This window comes from Calypte anna, chromosome 15 (genome assembly GCF_003957555.1).
Source record: "Calypte anna isolate BGI_N300 chromosome 15, bCalAnn1_v1.p, whole genome shotgun sequence".
Classification (NCBI taxonomy): Eukaryota; Metazoa; Chordata; class Aves; order Apodiformes; family Trochilidae; genus Calypte; species Calypte anna.
The window spans coordinates 12,118,572-12,133,832 of NC_044261.1; the positions used below are offsets into that span (position 1 = coordinate 12,118,572).

A 15,261-nucleotide genomic window follows, 5' to 3' on the forward strand; every position below is an offset into this window, starting at 1 on the left:
GCTGTGCCCAGGGGCTGCTGACTGTGGTTGTTGCAGATCGAAGAGGAGCTGGCTGCCCTCCAGAAGGAACGCAGCGAGAGGATCAAGTTTCTGTTGGAAAGGCAGGAGCGAGAGATTGAGACGTTTGACGTGGAGAGCCTGCGGATGGGCTTTGGGAATTTGGTCACATTGGAATATCCCAAGGAGGACTATAGATGAGATTGGGTTTCTTTGCCATTAAAAAAAAAAAACAAAACAAAAACCAACAAAAAAAAACCAACAACAAAAACAAAACAAAACAAGGATAAAACTTGCAAACCAACATTCCCCATGTTACGGGCGTGCTCTCTCTCTTTCTGTCTCTCTTACTGACATCGTGTCGGACCAGTGCCTGTAAACCCCACTCCATCAGGGGCCCCTTTCCCCCTCTGTCAGCTCCTGGTGCAGGACAGCTCCTGGCGGTCTTTTCCATAGTATGTCACAGTATTGATGTCTCTGTGCAATGATTAAAAATGTTTCAGTGAAAACTTTGGAGACAGTTTTAATGGAGAAAAAAAAAAAAAAAAAAAAAAGTGGATGTATGTTGCTTTTGAGCAATCACTCATTTTACCACCAATCAATGGAAAGTACAAGCAAAAAAAAAAAAAAAAAAATTAAATAATATATATACGAACCCAGGGGGAGAGAGACTAAATCCGCAGCCTTACCTTAACTAGCTGCTGCATAATTTTATTTTATTTTTATTTTTTTGGTATTTATTCATCAGGAAAAATTAAATAATAATAATAATAAATAAAAAAATTTTATTAAAGATTGAAAAATTTGATACATTTTACAGGAAAAAAAAAACTTAATCGTGATGTACATATCAGTGGTGACATATTATTACTTTTTTGGGGGTGGGGAGGGGTGGGGCAAAGCTCTGATGATTTTTAGAACCATGCTGGGGGGGGCAGGGACAGCCCTGGCTCCTCAGCATATTCTTGATTGTATCATAATCATTTTCTGCTGTCGCAGAGAATGTGAATACACTTAAATGAGCCCACAGGATCCCAGTAGCACAAATTGGGCTTTGTCAAATCATGTATTTTGTGTATAGAAGGAATTTAAGGAGAGCTTTTACTTATTTTCATATTGTATTTTAACTGTTTCTCTGATCAAAAATTTTTTTACTTCTTTCCCCCTTCCCCTCCTGCTCCCACCCACCCCTCCCCACTCTCCGGTTCCGTACTTGAAGTCCAACACTGTCTGTCAGATCATCCCCAGCCCTTTTTTTATTTTTTCCTTCTTTTCTTTTTTTCTTTGTTTTGTTCCTCCCCCGAGTCCACCCCCAACCCCATGATCTTCGTCATAAATATTGCATTATTCACACTTTCAAACTGTGTATTTTCTTACAATAAAAAGATTAAAAAAAAAAGGTTTTACTTCTTTTGCATGCACTTTAAAAAAAAAAAAGTAAAACAAAAATATTAAAAAAAAAAAAAAATTACTAAAAAGAAAAACAAAACATTTTTCAGGTTCCAAGGAAGAGCATGAGTAACTGTCAGAGCTTTTAATTATATTTGTAAATAAAAGTGTTCATCACAATGCCTTGCTGTCTCATTGCGGGAAGGGTGAAGTGACCCCTCTGCTGCCCCCTCTGGAGGGGAAAATGTCCCTCAGCCCGTGCCAGGGTGCCTGGAGGGACCGATGGGGCTTTGTTCCAAACCTGTTTTTTCTGACAGTGGAGGTTTGTAGGTTAATGGGTTGTGGTTTATTTCCAGCCTGAGATGGCCCAAGAGGGAGCACAGGAAGTACAGCTGGCCAAGGGTGTCTCCACCCACCCCCTGCACTTCATCTGGTGGATCTTGGTCTTAAATAACTGGGGATGTTTACAGCAGGATTGATGGGTTTTCAGGAAATGTTTTAATGGCTGGGCTGAAAAAAACTACCCTGGGGCAGAACCCAACCACCTTGCTTCACAGGAGTCACACCTGTTTCTCAGACCACTTCCAAGAAAGCAGCTTAAAAAAGGGGAACAGCTTCTAGTTCCATGAAGCAGAATTACCTTGGATTCATTCTTTTTTTAACCTTTTAAAGATGTCAGACTGCCCCAAAGGTTCATTTTCTGCTTACGAGACACCACCAGACCTCACTGAGAGCTGCTGGAGGATCAGCACAACAGGAACCTTGCAGCTGGGCTGGTAACTGCGTTCAGGTCAGTAAAGGTGGGGGTGGGTGCCTCTCGCAGGAGCTGAAACTGGGGTTCAGCAGTGAGGGGGCTCCTGCAGAGCAGCTCCTGGGGGGTGGAGGGAAGGTCCCAGGGGACAGACAGGGACAAGCTCCTGTGCCAGCTGCCCGACAGGTGACAGCAGGGTTTCAGGGGATAAATTACCCTGTGGAGAGACAGTTGCTTCAGAAACACCCTCTCACTTGCCAGAGCCAGGCTGCCAGCACTCCGCTTGCCACGAACCTTCACTGTGACAGCAAGCAGCACCTCAGGGTGAGAAGATGTGTGGTGGCACACAGAAGGTTGGATGGAAAGATGGAGCTGTGTTCTGGAGCAGCAAGTGTTTTGGGCTGTACTATGGGGAAAGGGGAGCTCCTGCCCAGCCTTCCAACAGGAGGGGGAAAGGCACTGATGACACCGTGCTGCTCCTGCAGGCACTCCTCACCCAAGAAGACAACACCACCATTCACGTGGGTAAGTTTTTAATTGCACTGTGAGCAAACAGATCAGGTCACAACAGAACAAAATGAAGTGGTCTCAGCTTAGAGTGGCAACAGAGAACAATTAAGTAGTGCTACAAACCAGCTTCCTGCCTCCTCCCACCCACTACCCCATCACTACTTTAGTGGTTCTCCTCAGTGAAGAGGAGGCACTGGCCAAATACTTGAGGGTAAAATTAAAAAAAATGGGAGCTTCCCTTAGACTGCCATCCCTTCTTCTGGAAAGGGGAGACTGCACAGCCAACACCACCCCAGCAGTGGTTCTGTGCCCTCACCACTGTCACACAACACAGCTTCACTACAGCAGGGACACAAATTCACAAAGGCTCTGGTTTCCCCTACAGCCCTGCAGCCTGGAGGGGTGGCCCTCTGAGGACACCGTGTCAGAAGCTTGTCTGATGGTTGCCTGTAGCAACATCAGCCTGCAGGAGCACAGCACAGGTCTGGACCACCACCAACAGCAAAGCAGGGACAGGGTTCCAGTCCCAGTGGTCAGTGCAGGAGTAGTTGGGCTCAACAAATCAAAACTACAGGGATGTGCTCTGCCCAAGCTGGTCTGCAGGGGGACAGGGGGTGCTGCACAGTGCTACCTCAGGTCCCCTCACCCCCTACTTCCCCGACAGCTGCTCATAGAGTTTTGGCACGTAGTCATCCCACTCTGCCTGGTAGCAAGTGCCAGCCACTGGCACCCCCAGCTCGTACTTGCTGCGGAAAGAAGCCACCTTGAATTTCCCTCGTTTGTCCCCAGAGCGGTTGGAGAGGACGGGCTCGGTGCAGCTCAGCTGCTTCGGCTGCTCGTACACCAGCCAGACGTAGCGGTGCAGCCCTGAGGGGAGAGGGGTGGCCCTGAGAGCACAGCAAACACACACCCCTGCTCCCCTGGGATGTGCTGGTGCCCAGGACTCGTTCTCCAGGGTACAAAGGCCACGCAGGACTCAGCCAAAAGGAGCTTGCAGACCACGCACCAGATATGCTTCATAGCTACTCCCACCAGGCAGCACTGCCAGCAGGACAGCACCAGCCTGTCCCCAGACAAAGGGACAGTGGTGATGGGTGTCCCTGCTGCCCCTGGATACAAGCAGCTGCAGGCAGTCCCCTGTGGGCCCTTTAGGCAGCACAGCATGCCCTTTGGTCATAGAATCATCTGGGTTGGAAAGGTCCTCTGAGATAATCGAGTCCAACCCTTGATCCTGCTCAGCCAGGTAGCACAGGTGAAGCTGGTATCCAGTTTCCTGCAGCCCGCCCTCCCCTCTGTACCCTTTGCTGCTGTGCAGTCACATCCATGTACCAACCTGTTCCTTTGGGAGGGCCAGAGCCAACATAATCCGACAGCACAGTCCCACTTCCCACATCGTTGCCTTTCATGTTGGTCACTAGGAAGTGGTGCCATTCCCTGAAAGATGGCAAACACCAGTCAGCTCCAGCTAAGACCCTTCATGGCTGCAAGCTGCTGCTTTTCCATAAGGCTGTCAGCTTGGGAAAGCTGTCCAACAGCTGCTGTTCCTGGTTTGCCAAATCCTACAGCAGGTACTGCCTCCCTCGGGGGAGCCCATCAAAACCAGCTGTCATCTTGCCTTGCAGCATTGAGAAGCCCAGAGCCAGATCCCCAAGAGTAGGTGCTGCACACGCTTCTGAGCCTGATTTGAGAAAGTTGAGCTGCTCCCAGGTTTAAGACTCCACTGCTAGTACAGAAGTACAGACTCAATTCCAACTCCCACACGTGCCAAATCAGAGTGAACAGCAGATGCTCCCAGCTACAACAGACCTCCAAGCACCCCTGGCAAAGGCAGCTACTTCTGCCTATGCTGTCCTCCTCTCAAGGAGAGATGCAAGGTCACTGTTCCTACCCCGAGCCACAGGCTCACGGCTGCACCTTAGGCAGAGCACAGTCCTGACCTGCTTCTGAGCCTCTCCACGGATCGAGAGGGATGCTCCATTTTTCCCAGACAAGACAGGGAGCTGCCCAACCCCTTTACCTGAATTTTGGGTCCTTCCTACTGGGAGCATCTGGGTCTGTGAGAACCAGGGTGTAAAGCTTCTGAGGATCACAGCCATCCCACTCAATGCTGGTGGGTCGATGCTGGACCTGGAGGGGTGACAGGGTTAGGACCAGCAGCCAGCCCTGCTGCCCGCGCCCGCCGCACCGCACCGCACCGAGGCAGCGCAGACATTAACACCCGAGGAGCTCCGGGACATTCCTGACAGACCGCACCCAGCCTGGGGAAGCTGATGGGATTCCTCCTGCAGCCCGGAGCCAGGCCTAAGGCACCTTTCTCATTCCCCCTCACCCGAGGAGCTTCCGATGGGCGAAGGCGCAGGAAGCCCGCCCGCCACCCGCCATTTTGCCTTCCTCCCCCCCCGGACCCTGCGCGCGGTGCCGGTTTCTGCTCACCTGCGTGGGCGTGAGAACCTTGCCCAGCTCGTCTATCTCCACGGAGCCATATTTAACGCGCAGCGGGTGCGCTGGCTTCTGCTCCACCTCGGTGAGGCTCAGCGGCCCGCTCCACAGCCCCAGATCCACCGGCATGGCTGCTGCAACTGCTCCGCGCACTTTCCCCGCACCGACAGCTCCCCGGCCCGCCCCCCGCCCGCATTGGCAGAGACGCCGCCACGCTCCTCTCCTATTGGTGGAGACGCCGCCACGCTCCGCACCCATTGGCGGCGACGCGCCGCTCGCCTTTCCCCTGCTCCGGCTGTTATGGCGCCCCCTGGCGGCCGGGCCCGGAACGGAGCACTGGTGGCGCCATTTCCCTCCACAGACACTCTTGGTCCTGACATTAATTAGGTTGTAATTTAGATGCCAGGGCCGTGTTGGTTGCAGCCCGTGGATCTCAGCACTCTACATAACGCACCCTTGAGCATGGCTGCTGGAGGCTTGGCTATGCTGTGCCGTGCCTTCCCCACCAGATGCCTCAGGCCACCTGCATGCTTTACAGCCCTTGTGGTGAGCTTTTGCAGAGAAGGAATTTGTGTCTTACGACATACAACAAACCAGCCTGGGAGCTGCTGCCTGCAGTGGTGGACAACACAGGACCCTTGGGTTCACTTGGCATCAGTCAGCAACAAAAACTGTCATGGGGACAATTGCTTTTAATGCAGCCATTGCTGAAGTCTAACAGCACACTGTCTATGCTCTGTACACCGACTCGGGGAATCTGAGGGTCACCTTTAAAGAAACGGAAAACATAACATTCATACCTTTCTCCTTTGCTCCCTGTTTCCTCAGGGACCCCTCCAGCTGTGCAGTTCATCCTTTACCCTTTCCACCTGCTGCCTCCTCTCAGTTCCTCTCCGATCTGCTTTCCTCTCCACGTTTGCATTAGGCTACTGCCTACTATTTTAGTTTTTTTCTTGCCCATACCCAAGCTTCACGCAGCTCACCACCACTTATCATTGTTCTTCCTTCTCCCACTGCTCTTGGGCTGTCTCTAAGCAGCCGAATGATGGTAGATCTCTAGGCGGGTTTGGTTGGTTTGGGTTGGTTTTTTTTTTTTTTTTTTGGCTTACTACCTTCCCTCAGTTTTACCCTCTGGAAACACCACCCTCCTTGGGCTGAACCTTCCCGCTCCTTGCACCCGAGGTCAGCGCCCTCCTCCCCGGGCAGGGAAGCCGCCCCGGGCCGCTCTGCGGGGGCTGCTCAAGATGGCGGGCGGGGTCAGGGGAGCCCCCAAGATGGCGGGTTTGAGGCTGCGGGGACTGATACACGACCCCTCCATGGCCCCCAGACGGGCCCGCCCGCCTCCCCTGCCCGCTGGCCGGGGCGGAGTGCGTCCAGCACCGCCTTCCCGAGGCGGGAGGGTTTGGCAGCTGCAGACGGCGATGCAGCTCCCGGTCGGGACGGCGTGGGCCCGGTTCTTCCTTGCCCTCTGTGTCTGGAGGCTGATGGCGCGCCGGGACGCCGCAGGTAGCGGGGGGCTGAGGGGAAAGGGAGCGGCGACCGAGTTCTGGGCGTCCTGTTCGAGCAGTACCTCAGGCTGGCGGGCTCCTCCCTCGTCATGATTTCCTTTTAGAAGTGTAGGGTTTTGGGGGTTTTTTCGTGCTGGAAGGAGCAAAATCCGCCCTGGAAGACAAGCAAAGGGGGCAGGCGGGAGGGATGGGCGCTCCAGAGGTGGCTGTAGGGTCTGGGTGCCCTTTGGAAGGGGGAATGTGGGAGAGGTGAAGGGGGAATCAACAGCTGTGCGTCCTCCTCGCTGGCCGACGATGCCAAAGCAGCTTTTAACAACCTTTTTTTTTTCATTACTTTGTGCTACCCTGAATGAGGCTGCCTGGGCAAGAGCTCCAGCAGGATGTTGGGTGAGCGTGGACATTGCTGTGACCAGTGCCAGGAGTGCTCCAGCACCGCGCTTCTCTGGCTCCCTCAGGTCACTTGTTTGTTGCCCTCCTCTCTCAGGCAGAAATGCCCCGTCCCTGCTTTTCTGATGAGCCTTTGAGGCTGTGTCCCTTTTCCTGATCCTGTGTCTGCAACGAAGATCCTTAGTTGCCAAGTGCATCTTGGAGATCCTTCAACAGTACCAGCCCCCAGCAAGCACTCCAGAGGACTGGTATAGATCAGATGTCTAGATATTTGCTGACAAAAGAGGGCTTTGCTGGTTCCTCACATCCTTAACTCTCTCCCTTCTGATTTGCAGGAACAGATGAGGTGGTCTTTGGGAAGGTTGGAGGAAGCGTCCTCCTGTTGTGCCGCAATGTCTCCAGAGAAGCAGCCGAGGTGGTCTGGTTTCAGGGGGATTCGCACTCTTTCCCCCCACTCTTCTCCTCAAGGGTGACCTTCCCTCCGGATGTCCGTTTCTCCCTGGTTGACAACAGCTCCCTGCACATCACAGAGCTGCGTCTGCAGGATGAAGGCAATTACACCTGCAAGGAAGTGCTGAACAGAACTGACCACGAGCACAGAGTCCAGCTCCTGGTAGCCAGTAAGTCTGTCCTCTGTCTGTGAATTCCCTCCCCAGATTCATCTGGCAGTGGTGAAAAAATAATGTTAAAAAAGGTGGCCTTATTATGTAAAATCTGTGAGCAGGCTGATACTGTTCAATTCCACATTAACCCACAAGCACCCAGACGTGTGTCTAAGGTCTGTCAAGAATACTTGTGTGCAATGCAGCCAGAAAATGCCAGGTGTTAAGTCCTCAGTATGTCTTTTCAGTTCCTTCTTAATTGGTGATGATTTATCTGGTTTGGGGCAGATCTTTCATGTCCTTTAGCTCTTTCCAGGGTGGCCCTTTGCCTCGGAATCTGTCTGACTTGAGCTTTCATGGATCTTAGGCTGGGGGCTTCTGCTCACTGTCCTTTTTCCCTCAGTTGAATTAGCAGGTTTGAAATAGATGTGCTGTGCTACTCCTTGCTGCCATCTTTTTGGTGTGAGGATGGAGGGTCATCAGTTGATGAGTTGTCTGTGCAGAGTCTTGCAGTGCAACCTTCTGATTTTGATGGAAGTATCACATTCCTCACATTTATTGCTGGGAGCGTCCTGGGAGCATGCCCATTGTTACCATCACAGGCTGTGCTTTCAGCCTTTATGTCCTGGTGTCTTTTGGTTCTTCCTCACATTTCCATCTCTATTCCTTCCCTTCCCTTCCTCTCTCCCCTCCTCTCTCCCTTCCTCTCTTCCTCTTCACAAAGGGAAGTGGGAGATTGGGCTGGAGAGCTCTCAAGTCAATTCCCACACTGCTGGGGTGGGCCCTTCCTGTTCCTCCTGGGGAACCATTATCTTTCCCAGATGTCCCATCCCTTCTGTGGAAACAGTCCTCTCCAGATGAGCAGAGAACACAGGTCCAGTAGCCTGGTGCCATTCTTGGCCCCTTCCCCAAATCAAACCAGATGTGCCGTGGGCTCTGGCCCCTCCTGGGCTTTGACCTGCTGTCTGTTATGCCAGCCAAGCCCATGTTCTGGGGTTGAGAAAAGAGAAAGGCTGCTGCCATTTTGCCTGTTTTGGTGACACTTTGTGCTCTGCTGGCACCTTCCTTTCTTGCTGGTCTTTCTGTCAACACCTTTCGTGTGTTTTCCGTTTGCTTTCAGGGTGTTCCTTCTCAGTGTTTGGTGAAGGGTGCATGTTGTAAAAGTTACACCTGGTCTGTACACATTCAATCTCTGCAAGTTCACACCAGTAAAAATTCCTGGGGCAAGGAACCTGCAGATGGGCTTTGGAGGGTCTGGGAGTGCTGGAGTGAAGGAATCAAGGCCCAGGCTTCTTCAGAGAATACACATGTAGGCTTAGGAGAGGGAGCCCCAAATCTGGAGCACTGGTGCAGAACAGTAAAATACAGTGATAGTATGTCAAGTGTTAGTGCTGCACTCTGAACTTCATTTATTAGCATGGAATTAATGAGTCGATTAGTTTCCAAAAACTGGTGATATGGGACACCAGATATGGTGTGCCCTTAAATAGCTGTGAGAGGTACTTCTGGTGGTGCTTTATATCAGCAGAAGAAGCACCAGCAAAGTTGAAGTTTCTCAAATTCAGACTAGAAGCATGAACCCTGATTTTTCACTGTTACAGGAGCAATTTAGCCTGGGCTGGAGACCCAGACAGACTTGGCACTGCTGTAGAAGACTCACCCAGGGTTTGTATGTTTCATGTGGGATTTACCAGTTTACAGTCTTCAGCTCATCTCATGGGTTGTACCAAAAGGTTTTATTTTTGCTTAAAACTGCATTTAAAAAACTTCAAGCAGTAGAGGAAGCCTTCCAGCAGCACAGCAAAGGTACAGCCCTGTCTGGAGCTGCTGCCCTGTGTTTCTTTTGGAGGGGAAGCACATGGTGTGAAGGAAACATTCAGTTGCACTTCTCCAAAGGAATTCTTGTGTTTGTGCTATTTGATATAAGCCACTACTGGCACTTCTATGGGCATGAGGTCCTTTTTGCTAATGTTTTGTGAGGCTTTTTGGTTGTAGGGGTTGAGAAATTTTGAGGATTTAACATTTTAGAAAAAGATCTCCCTTTAGCATTTAGGCAGAAAGGCACAGATGTACTGGGAGAGCCTGGGAGTTCAGGGCGTAAAGCTGATGGCTTCAGGAATCAGGTTCCTGGAACCAGCATGGAAATTGGCTGAACATCTGGAAAGGCTGTGTCTGCCTCTCCGCGTGGGGCAGTTCCTGGGGATGCAGACCAACAGGTTGCTTGGATCAACCACAGCCAGGGTTCAGGATCAGTTACAAGAGCAGGGACAAAGGAAATGTTGTAAAGAACTTTCTTGCCAGAGCCAGATAGTTTCAAAGATCATACAAGATGTGTGTATATAGTTCATGAAAAGCCAAGCCCCAGGAAGGTATGTGCATGTAGCTCACCTGGGGTTTGCCATCATGTTTAGGTTTGTTTTTTTTCAGCTTGTGTCGTTTGAAAGTCACTTGAATAAAAGCTCCACAAAATAAGCATCGGGCATCCCTCTAACACCTTGTGTGGGGGGCTTCCTTTGGCAGTGTCTGATCTCTTGGTGGAGGACTCTTCAGACAGCCACAGGGACACAGTCAGTGTATTAATTCTGCCTGGATCAGGGTCCACAATCCCTGCAGCTGTTAAATGAACACGTGTGTCTGTGCACAGGTGTGGGTGTGTGAAGATGGGAGAGAGAAAGGAACTCGGAAGCCCAGCTCTGCCCAAATTCATTGCTCCTGGGTTTCTGTTGCCTTCTGACCCACCCTTGCCACCAGGTAGTTGTGTCTGTATTTAAATAACAAACAGAAGTCAGGGTGGCTATGAAGTGGCCCTGGCACAAGGCCAGCAGTGACTTTACCCTGCCTGTGTTCTTTGTTGGAGTTTGTCCCCACTGTTGTGGTGTGGACACAGAGTGTGGTGTGTGGCTGAGTGGTACCACATGGCAGTGACAGTGGTGACTGGATGGAGCCAAGCACACCTGGTCTTGCTCCAGTGAGTGGGACGTGGCCCTGACCTTGCGAGCTGGAGTCACTGGGACCCTTCTGTGGGCAGAGCATATTGTACACCAGGAGCAGCCTCCTCTTTCAACAGTGTGCTGAGCTTTTGGGGAAGTGCTCCAGTGGCTCTGAGAAGCTTCTCTCCAGGCAAGAGCCTCCATGCTTTCCATGTTCCCTTGGAAAATGTGAGTGCTTGTACCTGTGAGGGGAGAGGCAGAGCCTTGTTCTTGAGTCGTGTGAATCAGTGTCACCCCCTGTAGCTGTGGCATGAAGAACAAGGGTGCTGTGGAGGTTTTGCTCCCCTGCTAAGTTTTGAAGTGCTTATCTCCATTGGATAAAACTGTGGCAATAGTTTTTCCTCCCAGTACATTTGTCCCTCAAAGCTTGGCTGTGGCTGCTGTGACAGACCCCTGCTTGGTCCCTCTTGGCTGTCATGCAGAGCTGTGCTCACCTGGGGCTGTGGAACAGAGGTCAGGGAGCAAGATAGGAAGGGAAACCAGGAAGATTTTCAAGGAGAATGATGTCAAACATGAGCACTCTTGGGGGTTCCAGCCCTGAGGTGCTGAGAGCTGTGATCTGGAAGTGTTGCTGACCACGTTCTTTTCTTGCTGGTAGATCCACCTCAGTCAACCCCAAAGTGCTGGGCTGAGACCTCCTCATCAGGGCTGACACTACAGCTGTTTTGCAGCTGGCCTGGGGGGTATCCCCACCCCACCCTGCACTGGAGAGAAGAGGGGCACGATCTGGAGAACTCAAGCTGGGTCATCAGCTCCACGAGCTCCTCAGACACCCACGTGGAAACACTGAACAGCTCTCACCTCTCCCACCGCAAAGTGTTCAAGTGTGTGGGGAGCCATGTCATCAAACAGGAGGAGCCTTCCTGCACTGTGGAGATAAGTGAGTTTACTTCTCTACCTTATTAACTATTAATGAGCCTGCTAATGAGGGGGCAGGCTGGTGGCCTGGTCATCCTCTGCCCTCCAGAGCACTAAGGCAAAGGTCGGGCAAACCAAGCTTGTGGGCACTTGCAAGGAGGCAGCATGGCAGGGCTTGGCTTGTGCAGAGCTGACTAAAGTCCTGCAGCTGAGATCCATCACAGCATAATTGCAGGTGAGCTGCATTTTGGGTACAAATCTCCCTGCTCTGAGCTTTCAGCTGTGCAGGCACTGTCTGAAAGTAAGAGGTGGTCTTAGTGCCTTGCTCAGCTTGAGGTGAAGTTTGGCAGAGCTGGGTTGATAACAGAAGGATTGTGTGTGCTCCCAGGCCATTACCAGTGCCTAGGGGATCTAACTAAAGTGGCTTTTGAAAACCTGATTGTATTTATCCTCCAAGGGTTGTCAGGACTAAAAAAGAGCTCTACTGATCCCAAGGAAGATTACTGGGCTGCCTTTCTCCTCTCTGATACCTTCCTACTGGCTGCCCTCTAGCCGTTCTTCCTTGAGGGCATAAAGACAGGTGTCAAAAAAAAAAAAGACTGAGCAATGTGAAAGTTGCTTGGATTGCTCCTTAGAAGTCTGCTGAAGTCTTGTGAGTGACCTGAATGCAAACCCACAGTGCTCAAATCCCAGATGCCCGTCTGACTTCCTTCTGTTAATGATTATTAATCAGTAAGATGGCTGATTGCTTGTTATGTTAAGCTTCTCCATTCCTTCCCTCTCCATGACTGTTTGTTTTGGTTGGTTTTTTTTTTCCCCTGCCCTGGGGCTGTTCAGAAATCCCTTCCCTGGAAACAGACCCCCCAAAGACATGCTTTGTTGGTGACAATGTGACCCTGACATGCCGTGTGGCAGAGAGCACCCCCCCAGCCAGGCTCAGCTGGCTGCGGGACATCACCCAGCCAGAGGTGGAGATCCAGCCTGGAGGGAGGTACCTCATCACCCAGGAGGGCAACATGTCCCAACTCACCATCCAGAACTGCTCCCAGGGCACCGATGGAGGCTGCTACATCTGCAAGGCACAGAACCCCGTGGGGCTGAGGGAGCTGTTTGTCTGCCTGACAGTGAAGCGTGAGTGGGGCTCCTTGGGGCTGATCTGACTGAGGAGGAGTCAGGGACACTGCTCACAGGGGCCAGTGGCCAGCCCCCGAGGCATTTGCCACCAAGAGCTCTCTCTGGCTGTTGATGCTTTCCATACTCCTATGGCAAGTGTAGATAGATGTAGGACTCCCTACATCTGAAAAGGCCTGATTCCCTTCACCTTGTTATAGTGGGTCTGAGAGAGGAACAGCCTTGGTCCCTTCTGTAGGTTGAGGGTACAGAGGAGCACCTCCAAGTCTCAAGCTCCTCAAGGTGCAGTGGGCAGGAGTTGATTTGCTTTTACTAAATCCACATAGGCATAAAAAGATAGGGGCCTTGCTGTGGTGATTTCCATGTCACTGGAGCACTTGAAACTCGCACCTCTTGGATGGTGGAACTCCTGCAGTGGTGGGAAATCAGTTCTGAGACAGCACTGGGACTAACTCTGTTGCTTCCACTGAGATTTCCTCACCCATCTGTGTCCCACTGACAAGCTGACCTCCTGTTTCTCCTCTCCACAGAGCCAGTGAATATTGTAGGAGTCGTGGGTGCAGTGGTGGTCCTGTCCCTGCTGGCTGTTCTCACCATCACTGGGGTCATTTTGTACTACAATCCCCTCCTGTGCCTAAGAGGTAGGAGCTCTTCACAAGCCAGGGAATGGGTTACTTCTTCCAGGGATGGCCTCATTTTAATCCTAACCTACTTGTCCCTTCTGGTGTCCTGTAACCATCACCCCAGCCATTGGGGATGACACCCTGGTCAAAACTCTGTCAGCCCTGGAGGCAGACAGGTTGGAAACACGTGGCCCTTCCCTAGCTAAGTACTTCAAACACCTTCCCCTCACTTTCTCCAGGGAGCTGTGCTGTGAGGGACCTTCTCCCTTTCCCTTGGGACTTTTCTGGTGCCCAAGGCTCTGAGTCCATTTTCTAATGCTGTCTTTTCCTTTCTCTACCACTCAGGTGCCGCATTCAGGTGAGTGTTGATTTTTCTAAGCCCAGTCCTGCTTGGCCCCACTACTCTGCCTCCCTCCCTGTAGAATGGGGAATCCACCTTGGAGGCAGGAGATCTTCTGTGGGGGCTGTGCCTCCTGTGGGAAGGGGATGGTGGGGCTGGGTGAGACTCGGCTTGGGTGTGGGAGCAGGAGGATGAGGGAGGAGCCCTTGGCACCAAAGCTGTAGGGTCTGGAACCAGCTTTTTGAACACAGTTAGTGTAGGATTGGAGGAGTCCATCAGAATTGGGTGTTTTGGTTGTCAGAGCCCTGGAAGGTGCAGGCTGCAGGGAGGGGTTGGGACAGGCTGTCCCCAGCCTTTCGGCCCACTGCTGCTTGCTCTGCTGTTCACAGGAACCAGGACTCAGGTGATGTCTTAGTGCTGGTGGACTCAGAGGATGACAATGAGAGGAAAGGAGGAGACCCTGAGCAGCTCCAGCAAGCAGGAGGCAATGACACTGGTCAATGGGAACAGAGTCCAGGCTGCTTACCTCAACTGCCTTACTGAAGGTGAACCCAGGTGCCTGCTGGCCATGTTTTTTGGAGCTAATCCATGGGACTCCCATGGGCAGCTCCAGGGAAGGAGGAATTCCTGTTGTCTGGTTTGTTGACTCTTGCTGAGATGCTGCTGCTTTTGTGTCCTTCATAGGTGATGATGGTGAGCAGCACAGCAGGGTCTCTCTGCAGGAAACAAGGGCAGAAGAGATGAAAGGCTCATAGTTTCCATGACTTGGTGTGGAAGCACAGGGAGCTCCACTGGACCCCTGGCATCTAGCACATCCTCAGGACTGCATGGCTGAGCTCAGGCCCTTGGTGTCCTGCAGCAGCTGGTTCAGTCAGAGCATCTTTTTTCTCCACTAGTCCCTTCCCTGACTTTCACTCTCTCCTTCCCCAGACATGTTTTCCCATTTCTTCTCTCCTCTCTTCCTCTCTTTCTCTCAGGTGTCCCTTTTAATGCAGTGGCACCCAGCACAGGCAGAGCTCAGGAGATGGGTCCCTGTAGCCCTTCTCTTCCTGATACCTGTAACAGACTCAAGTACCAGTACAGGATTCTGGTCCAGCTGTCACACAGGAGCAGTGCTGAGGGTGTGGGGAACATGATGGAGAAAGTCACCATGGGGCCACAATGGTCCTGGAATAACAGAAGAAGCAACTGGTGCACAGGCAGGACATGGGTGTTGCTGACTTTAGGGAGGCTTAATTGGTTATTTTTGTTATAAATATTTTTCCCCAAGTCTGTCTGAAATGCTGTTCCGTGTCTAAGTCGGGCATTAATCTGAACCTCGTGGTGTGGTTTTGAGGGGGATACCTGGCTGAGGTGGAAAGCATGGAGAGAACACGCACAGGGACAAGGGGGAGCAATATCTGGTGGGAGGGGGAGGAGGGCATCTCTGGTGGGGTGGTAGGGTGGGTGACAGGGTCCAGAGGGTGCAGGAGAGGGTAAGGAGGGACAGGTCATATCTGAGCACCCTGCAGGGCTGAAGGGAGGGATTGAAAATGCAAATGGGGCAAAAGAGAGGAGCAGGGAGGGATCTGAGCTCACAGGAGGGTGAGGATCAGTACACAGGTGTGGGAATAGTCATTGGGATTGGTGGAATGAAGGTTGGAGGAGGGTGCTGAGTGTGCTGGAGGGGGAACAGGGATCGAGTGCATAAACTGGGGAATGAAAAAGTACATAGAGGGTGATGGATAAGTGAGTGC

The 15,261-nt window shown here is 51.8% G+C and overlaps 3 protein-coding genes across 3 annotated transcripts in view; 2 read left to right on the plus strand and 1 right to left on the minus strand.

Moving 5' to 3' along the window:
• The window catches only part of TAOK3 (TAO kinase 3), a 59,476-nt gene extending 56,298 nt beyond the window's left edge, over window positions 1-3,178 (plus strand). Inside the window, 1 exon segment of the mRNA XM_030460811.1 lies at window positions 37-3,178. Coding sequence (XP_030316671.1) covers window positions 37-198 — 162 coding nt within the window. The 3' untranslated portion in view covers window positions 199-3,178.
• On the minus strand, window positions 2,654-5,277 carry PEBP1 (phosphatidylethanolamine binding protein 1). The gene is made up of 4 exons (XM_030460812.1): window positions 5,081-5,277; window positions 4,665-4,774; window positions 3,981-4,081; window positions 2,654-3,514 (listed from the first exon to the last, which is right to left on the minus strand). The coding sequence occupies exons 1-4, from the start codon at window positions 5,213-5,215 to the stop codon at window positions 3,297-3,299; spliced, it is 564 nt and encodes a 187-aa protein (XP_030316672.1). The 5' UTR covers window positions 5,216-5,277; the 3' UTR covers window positions 2,654-3,296.
• Window positions 5,278-6,421: 1,144 nt separating this feature from the next.
• On the plus strand, window positions 6,422-14,745 carry VSIG10 (V-set and immunoglobulin domain containing 10). The gene is given in 9 exon segments (XM_030460559.1): window positions 6,422-6,592; window positions 7,317-7,601; window positions 11,172-11,453; window positions 12,269-12,562; window positions 13,093-13,203; window positions 13,531-13,543; window positions 13,915-13,968; window positions 13,970-14,070; window positions 14,210-14,745. Coding segments are annotated over 9 exon segments (1,296 nt in total). The 5' UTR covers window positions 6,422-6,507; the 3' UTR covers window positions 14,281-14,745.
• Window positions 14,746-15,261: the final 516 nt, after the last annotated feature.